The sequence below is a fragment of the Thermothelomyces heterothallicus genome (genome assembly GCF_042370625.1).
Source record: "Thermothelomyces heterothallicus CBS 202.75 unplaced genomic scaffold P884_scaffold_11, whole genome shotgun sequence".
Taxonomy (NCBI): Eukaryota; Fungi; Ascomycota; class Sordariomycetes; order Sordariales; family Chaetomiaceae; genus Thermothelomyces; species Thermothelomyces heterothallicus.
This window is the reverse complement of record NW_027192572.1, coordinates 175,104-183,102: the sequence shown is the minus strand read 5'-3', so window position 1 is coordinate 183,102 and position 7,999 is coordinate 175,104. Positions and strand designations below refer to the sequence as shown.

General features: G+C 58.3%; 3 protein-coding genes across 3 annotated transcripts; 1 reads left to right on the top strand and 2 right to left on the bottom strand.

Annotated features, from left to right (window-relative positions):
* Positions 1-208: 208 nt before the first annotated feature.
* P884DRAFT_259529 (uncharacterized protein) lies at positions 209-2,264 on the bottom strand. Its single transcript, XM_069441356.1, has 2 exons — positions 2,176-2,264; positions 209-2,061 (listed from the first exon to the last, which is right to left on the bottom strand). Exons 1-2 carry the CDS (start codon positions 2,187-2,189, stop codon positions 612-614), a joined length of 1,464 nt encoding a protein of 487 aa, XP_069297496.1. The 5' UTR covers positions 2,190-2,264; the 3' UTR covers positions 209-611.
* A 483-nt stretch (positions 2,265-2,747) lies between these two features.
* On the top strand, positions 2,748-4,213 carry P884DRAFT_243265 (actin-related protein 2/3 complex subunit 3). Its single transcript, XM_069440311.1, has 3 exons — positions 2,748-3,237; positions 3,396-3,791; positions 3,856-4,213. The coding sequence occupies exons 1-3, from the start codon at positions 3,232-3,234 to the stop codon at positions 4,030-4,032; spliced, it is 579 nt and encodes a 192-aa protein (XP_069297495.1). The 5' UTR covers positions 2,748-3,231; the 3' UTR covers positions 4,033-4,213.
* A 47-nt stretch (positions 4,214-4,260) lies between these two features.
* P884DRAFT_200274 (Gcd10p family-domain-containing protein) lies at positions 4,261-7,654 on the bottom strand (the record flags this gene model as incomplete). Its single annotated transcript, XM_069438284.1, has 4 exons — positions 4,261-6,034; positions 6,659-6,953; positions 7,051-7,220; positions 7,461-7,654. 4 exons carry the CDS (start codon positions 7,652-7,654, stop codon positions 4,261-4,263), a joined length of 2,433 nt encoding a protein of 810 aa, XP_069297494.1.
* Positions 7,655-7,999: the final 345 nt, after the last annotated feature.

The window sequence follows — 7,999 nt, the reverse complement described above, 5'->3', positions numbered from 1 at the left end:
ATGACAATGGTGCACACAGCCCTGGACTATAATACGTTCCCATGCTCGCCTTTGGCCAGGTAGACCGTAAACCGTTGCCTCCAAGCAGCTCAACACTGTTCCTTATGGAAACGCGGTGCTGGTTGCGAGAAATAAAAACCGTAAATGTCACGTTAAGTCATGAATCACGGCAAAAGTCGGAAGGCTTGCGAAGATGGATAGGACCTGTGGCGGGGACACGACGTATCCCCAACCAGACAAGGATGTTCTTTTAAATGTATACTTTGCCGAACAAGAATGAAGCACCGAACGTCTATTCGCCGCTGCGAGGACGTAAGGCAACAGCCAGGTGTCAACGTAGTGCTGCATATATGATGCAACTTTCAAGAGCATAGCCATGACCACGCTGCCATCTCCGGACATATCTCAACTCTCAGCACTGTCATAAACACCTCTAACCGTCTAGCCGGTCCTGCGAAAGGGGTATACTATCCCATCCATGCACCATTTCCCGTGACTTGACCCGTCGTGCCTCGTGTTGAAGTCATAAACTGCCTGCCGCCCAAACGGCGGAAAAAAGGAAACCAAGACCCAGACGCCAAACCTTTTTGTCATCATCATACCATCCAGCATCAGCATACCTCCAAGGTACTACTACCGTTGACCCGCCGAGCCGTCCTTCGCTTCTTAGCCGCGGGACTGAGCACGGGCCGGTCATCCGAACTACTCGGTGGTTCCTCCTCAAAGCTACTGTTGAAGACCTGCGAGAGCGGCTCCCGGTCCGTACGCCTCCGCTTGAGGCTGACTGGGTGGTACACCGGCGACTGCTGCGGCTCGATGAGGGGACCCCAGAGACCGATGTAGTTTGGATCGTCGTATATTGCGTCGCCGGCGATTTCCCAGCCTAGGGCCTTGGCGAGGCGTTCCTTCAGGCCCAGAATGGGCCAGAAACTGACCGGCGTGTATGAGATGTCCATGCCGGCGTCGCCCTCTTCTCCCGCTGGGCCCTTGGGTGCCTTGTGTGGAAACATGAAGCGGTTAAGGAAAGTCGCCGTGACCGTCGCCGTGTAGACGACAAAGTTGGGGTCGTTGTCGTTGCCTTCGTCATGCGTGATAACCTGTACTTGGACGTCGCGAAATGATGGCGGCGCGATGCGGACGGATCTCCGGCCGCTCTGCGGGTCGGACTGCGATGAAGAACGCGACGACGACTCATGGTAAAAGTGTGCTTGCGCCATGGCGAGGAGGATGGCGATGATGTAGGGGTCGCGATCGGGGTCTGCCGGTATCAACATCTTGGATCTTAGCCGCTGGAGATTGCTGACCGGCTCGTTGGCGCAGCCCCCAGGGCCGCGGAGGACGGTGTAGAGGTTCCTGCGAACCGCGGCGAGTTGCGACTTGTTGATGTAGGCCAACATCGGCATGCCCGCATCGCGAGGACTCCTTGGCGCGCCGTTGAACGACGTTGCGGGTAAGGTCGAACACGAGTCAAAGGACGTGTCGGTGCAGCTGGGGCTCTTCCAGACGCAAGGGATGCGAACCACCTTCTTGAAGACACGATGTCCGAAGTAGAGGTTCAGCTCGGCGCCAGTTTTTGGACGGGATAACGTTGTCGGGAACAGCGTGGAGAGGATGTGCTTGATGGCGCGATTCTTGCAGAAGGCTCGCGCCGGTGTCGCGTCCTCCCGAGCAAGCGTGCGCAACTCGGATGTCAGGGTTTGCGCCATCTTGGACGGCTCAAGCCACACTCCGGGAACCAGTTCAGGGACGGGCGTGGCGATAGTGGCGCGCTTGCGGAACCGCGCGCCCAGCAACTGGGCGTGTTGATCGGTCCAACAGATGGGGACGACGTAGAGGGGGGTGCCGGCGTGGTCATGCATGATGTCATATAACGAGCCCGGCTCGGCCCGCGTTATGCGCGTCATCCGTCGCCGGCTCGGTTGCCTTGTCGCCGGTGTGGACTGGGTTGGGCTGCCATTCTTGGAGGGCCGGGCGCGCTCCGGCGAGCCGGGCTTCTCGTGTGAGGTCGGCATGTGGACGATGGCGCGCAGCTGACCGAGAAAGCTGCTGCTGAATAAGGATCTGGTTCAGTAGGCGGCGCGCATTAGCGGGAAAATCCTTCTTAAGGAATTTTCGAATCGGCGAATCTAGTCCACTCGGTTCTCTCTGCCGAAAACACGAAAAGGCGCGACTTACTCAATAGTGAGCATCGACAAAGGAAGGCTGGTCGCCTTGCCGGGGTGGGTGGATTGACACCCGCTTGTCGCGATTGTCGCCCCGCAAAACACAAACAGGCGCGAAGGTCCTCGGTCGCAAAAATGTGTCGCCTAATGAATAGCAAAAATAATAATAATAACAAAACTAGGACCAAATAATTTGGCTCCCAAGATACACTGTAATTCTGGGCGTCGAAAAGACGAGTATTTCAGTGGTGAAGCGATTTGTGCGGCAAGAGGGTCTCTGGCCGGCTCGGGAACTGGCTGGGTAGGAATGCGTGGGTTTAAGAAACCAACGCGACCAGCGGGGGGGCGGCTAGACCCCCTCAACTCGCCCTTCGGATGTGGCGCCAACAACATGGGCTCTTGGCCATCGCGGCCCGGACGCGAAATCCCGTGACACTGACTGGATCCGGCTAGGCACCGACGTGTCAAATCACTTGTGCTTTGATGGCCGCACGCTCCCTCAAGAGAATCCACATGCAGTTGCTGCGAGTTGGCACCACTTGCAGTACGAAATACGGATGCCCTTCCGTAGCTCGGACAAGTTCATTCATTCTACAAAAGAGACCGACGCGTTGGAGACTGCGACGCATTCCAAATTCTGAAGCCAGATTCATCAGCTCAGGTTTTGCCAACTCAGACAGCATAATTAATGAGCACGAGGAAATGTTTCGCATGATCGCATCTTCGTGTCAAGTGTCATCAGACCCCCCCGAGCTTGAAACGGGGCTGGATTAACTAGCCGCCCGAACAAGGACAAGCCGCCGGGCCCCACCAATTCCGCCGGCTGACGGAGTGGCCGTCTGCAGTGACACATACCATCTTTTTGTGCCCGAGGCACATAGTTACTCCGACCGCACGCCAAGCCAGCTCAGCCACAACCTGCGACGTCAGGGTTGATTGGCAGCAGCAGCCTGGTTGCGCCCGCCCAAGCGACCCCGCAAGGCTGCCATAGAGCTCCCGAGAGCAAGAGACATCCCACTTCGATTCCCCAGCAATTCAAGGAGCTCTCGCCAGGCGCGTGCTGCCCACGATGCCGGTGAGTCGAGAAGTCCAATGATTGCCATTGCCCTCGACCAGCCCTCGACCAGCATTCTCTTCGGCTTCCATTCGACACCGCCTCCAACCCCAACCCCCTCCCTCCCTTTTTCTCTCGCCGCTTGCGCCGCTGACTTGCCCCCGATGCAACACTCGTAGGCCTACAACTCCGTCTTCAACGCCTCCGAGCCGGCCCCGCGGCTGATCGGCAACTTCCCTCTGTTCCCGCTGCGGACCAAGGTCCGAGGCCCCGTCTACCCGCTGCCGTTCCCGGATCCGCCCCTGCCCGCGAACGAGTCGCCCGACCCGAGCTCGGAGAGCTACGACATCCTGGACGAGGTGCTCGCGCTGTTCCGCGCCAACACCTTTTTCCGCAACTTTGAGATTCAGGGCCCCGCCGATAGGCTTCTCGTGTACGGCATCTGGTTCCTGTCGGACTGTCTGAGCAAGATCAAGCCGAATGCGACCTTGCGGGAGGCAACCAAGGATGTGACGAACCTCGCGTTGGACTTGAACTTTGCAATCCCAGGGGACCCTGGGTTCCCTCTGAATCAAGTATGTGGAAATCGGTTGCCTCGTGTTGAAGGTGGGACGGATGCTAACCCTCTGCTTCGCGTAGATGTATGAGCCCCCCCGCGACAGGCAAGATGCCGAGGTTCTCCGGCAGTACATGTCGCAGGTAAGGCAAGAGCTTGCGTCACGGCTACTGGCGAGGGTATACGACGAGGGCGATGCCAAGCCTAGCAAGTGGTGGTTGAGCTTTACCAAGAGGAAGTTTATGGGCAAGGGGCTGTAACAAAACGGCAGATGGCTTTAGGTTGGTAGACGTCGTTGTAATGACAAAAACAAGAGCTGCATGATAGATCGCGGGCAAGGAAATAGGGGCTAAGCGACTCGCAATCGGTGCAGGTTCACATGGCCGGTTTAATGGTGGTAATATCTAAACGACGCCAGGGTGCACTTGAACCGTCTTTTTGAACGTTCAGGTCTACGGATTACACCGTCCTCACTGTGCGAACCGATCTCACGCGGGAGCAGGGGTGGCCGTCTCAGAATCAACCTTCCTGCGCTTGAATTTCCCTTTGGCGGCCACCTTCCCCTCAGCCGGCTTTGCTCTCCACGCCGTGAACACATAACCCTCCGCCCCGCCACGCTCCGTCATGAGCGGGTGTGTCCGGCCCGGCAGGACCTGCCACCGACGGGCGCGGCTCGTCTGGATGGACACGCCCTGGAGCAGCGTGGGGTTGAGCGGGAATCGGTCGTTACCTTGCCAGCGTTCCAGTTCCTCGTTCGAGAGCCCCTCAATCTCGGGCACGCTGCCGCTGACCCAGGCCGTGCGCCGCGGCACGCTGAAGCAATCGGCAAGGGCGGCAAGGGGCTCCACGGAGGGGGAGTAGATTGCTACCGGCGCGCCACCGGCGAGCAAGGGGAGGGTGTAGCGCAGTATGCTGATGGGGTCCATGGTGCTCGCGCAGACAAGGCCGGAAAAGTTGCCCGCCCGGGTGCTATCGACAATGTGCCGGATCCGGGCGTACCTCCTTCGCTTGCGGTGGAAGTTGCCTCTGCGGCTTGGCTTCCACGATGCGAGAGTCTCGGGAGTCGCCGTGAGCGGTGGTGTCGAGTACGAGGTATCGAGTTCCGGCTTCAAGAGCTGCAGCCAGGTAAGGGTCAGGAGATGATTGAGTAAGGGGTGTGGCGGATGGTTGGGGGAGGTGATGTCGAATCCCCAGTAATTCAGAAGCGAGAGATTCGGCTGGCTGGTTGAGTGGATCACAGTGATGGTGTTTGTTTGAGAGTATGGAATCGCAAAGTCGGAGGGACGGGCTTTTTGTTGCTTCGTCCTTCCATCGCTCTGCCTCGTGGCGGCTGAGGTCATCGGCGCATCCGCCATTTCGGTGTCTCCATCTTTCTGCTGCTGTGTTCCGGGAGTTGATGCGCTAGGCTGGGGCTCTTGTGGGTGTTGTGCAGTAGCAGGTCGCTGCTCTGTTGTGGCTCCATTCTCGGTCGTTTCCTCGCTTGTCTCCTCTCTCTCATACAACACGCCCATCCTCTCGGCCATTGCTGCTACTAATAGCCCGGAGGTATCATCCACCACGAGCCACCTCCCCCGCAGCAGTTTTTCGTCCACGGGAACACGCGCCTCGTCTCCCGCGTCGGTGGGGGCCTTAGGATCCGGCAGCATGACATCGTCGCCCCCATAGTGCACATTGCCCCAACAGCCGACGAGCCCTATCATCTCGGCTCGGAGGTCCATGATTTTGCTGGCATCCCTCTCCTCGAGCTGCCATTGTGCGAAGGTCGGAACGTCAATCGGGAGGACTTGGAACCGCCGGATGTACTTTTTCGTCTTGAGGAGTTTGTACTTTGCCAGACTGAAGCTCGTCTTCTGATCGATAGCGGTATGCGACAGCAGCAGTTTGGCAATGACATCCTTGCCGGCGTTGGTGCCCTCTCTCTTCAGTTCCTCGATCTCATCCTGCGTCAGGGTCTGGCGCGCATTCTCGTCGATGACTTCATGGTTCGAGCGCGCGACTACGTTGCCCTCGTCGTCGACCAAGCGAAATTCCTCCCCGTCCGTGGCGGATATCACCGTCTCGTTTGTGCCTGCCGCGGGTGTCGAACACTCCGGGGCCGACTCCTCGGAAAACACCTCGGCGTAGAGCTCGTCGGTAGGGACAACTCGAAGGCGAGAAAAGTTCTCACCGGGTGCCTTGTCTAATACCTCAAAGGTGAGGTGATATGGGCGCCCAATGATGAGATTGGAAGGGAACGATCCGTACTTGCCCAGCGATATTGTTCTGTAGAAACTGCATCAGCATGCGATCTGGCCAAAGAACCAAGGATAAACTCACGTATTCGGGGCAACCTGGAGAACCTTGGTGCTTCCAGATGGGAGTCTAAGCGCTACCCAGGCATTGGGGCGGATGACGGAATGCATCGTGGAGGGGTTGATAGGCGCCGCAACGCGTGCGGTTGCTTCCTGTGCCCGCTCGTAATCCAAAAAATTTCGGCTCGGTCGCTCGAGCTTGGGGTGTTGCGGTGCTCTTTGCGGGGCCTGGGCGCGAACCTTGATGGGTCGGTGGGTTGCTCCGGGCCTGTGCAATGGCCCGTTCCAGACACCTAACTTTACGGAGTACTGCTGAACTTCCAAGCTCTTCACACTGCCGACGTGAGAAATCGTTTGGTGGTCCGAAACGGCGACCCGATACACTTTTCTCCTTATGATATTGTTATTTAAACGTATCCGCAAGAAACGAAATATCAGGACATTCGCCGGCCCCCCTGTAGCACCTGAACAAATCTGCATTCCCATGACGCGTTCCATCCGTTTCCCACCCAATTCATGCAATCACTGAACCAACCTCTCGAGAGCGTCCTCTGTGTTGACCCTCCTTCTTCAATTGGACATCAAAGCAATGGACATGGCCCAGATCAGAAAGAGCCATCCGGGGATGCTCAATACGTTCTCAGCGCCCATCCTGTGCCCGCCGCCCGTCACCTCCTTCGACTCTGTAGTTTTCGCGCACGACAACCATCCAGCACTGTCCTGGACGTCGCCGGTCTTGCCGAAATGCGTCCACGCCAACACCACAGGCCAGATATGGCGCGCAGCAGCCTCGAGCGCCGACTTGTTGCCCTTTTGAACCGGGTCGAACCCCGCAGCGAAGAACATGGATTGCCTGTCCGCGCGGCCGCTTCTGCCGATAGGCGTGATCTCTGATAAACGACCATCATCATAGTCAGTCTCCGCACAATGACATAAAACCATGGGAATGGCAAGAAGAAAAGTCAAACAAGCCTCTCAGAAACTCACCAAAAGCAGTCCCTCCATTCTTCCCATTGAAATGCCCCACGCAGCTGTCGGGAATGGCTAGGTTCCGGCAGCTCCCCATGCGCCCGGCCTTGCTAGCCACGCTGTCGGCCTGCAGCTGACGGATGCAGTCGTTCGGAAGCACGGCCGAGCAGGTCCCGTCCGACTTGGCGCTCTCGCCCGCCTTGAGGCCGTCGGTGAAGACGACGGCGCACACTCGCCAGCTGCTGCTGTTGTGGCGAGGGACGCTCGCCGGCGGCGTGATGGACAGCGCGGTCGCGTCGATGTACAGGCTCTTGTCGACCGCCGCGTTGGCCGCGTTGGTCAGCGGCACGTTGGCGGCGAGGCCGATGGTGATGGTCCAGCCGTCAACCGTGCGCTCCGTCGCTCGGGCGGTGCCGGCGGGAAGTGACGTGTTGTATCCGCGGATGGGGAACGTGGCGTCCGAAGAAGACCTCGAGAAGGCGGCGGCGAAGTCCTGTACCGGCAGGCCGTAGGGGGCCTGATGTGAGAGGTCGCCGCCGACAAATGACTGGGCCATGGCGTAGGCCGGCACCAAGAGGGAGATGTACACGAGGCCTTCGCGTAGGTTGGGGAACATGAACATGTGCCGTTGTTTTTTGCGTAGTGGGCATTCCCGTTTGGGTGGCCCCTTTGGCCGTGAAGAGCCGGGGGCGACCTCTTTGGTCGTGAAGGTATCGGTCTCGTAGCCCTCGGCCGCGTGCCAGTAACGGTCTGGATCCATGATGGATCTCAAGAGGAGCAGGAGAGCACCCTGGGCGACGTTACCGAGCTAGCGTGGAAGAGAGATCCAACACATATACAGAGCTAGAACCGAAGAGCCAACGTCAGGGAGGGGGATGGCAGATTATTTTTTTTTTTTTTTGTCAAGGAGGTCCGTCACTCAATCGAGGGAATGCAGATGCAGGAATAAAGGAGCGAGACCTCCCGG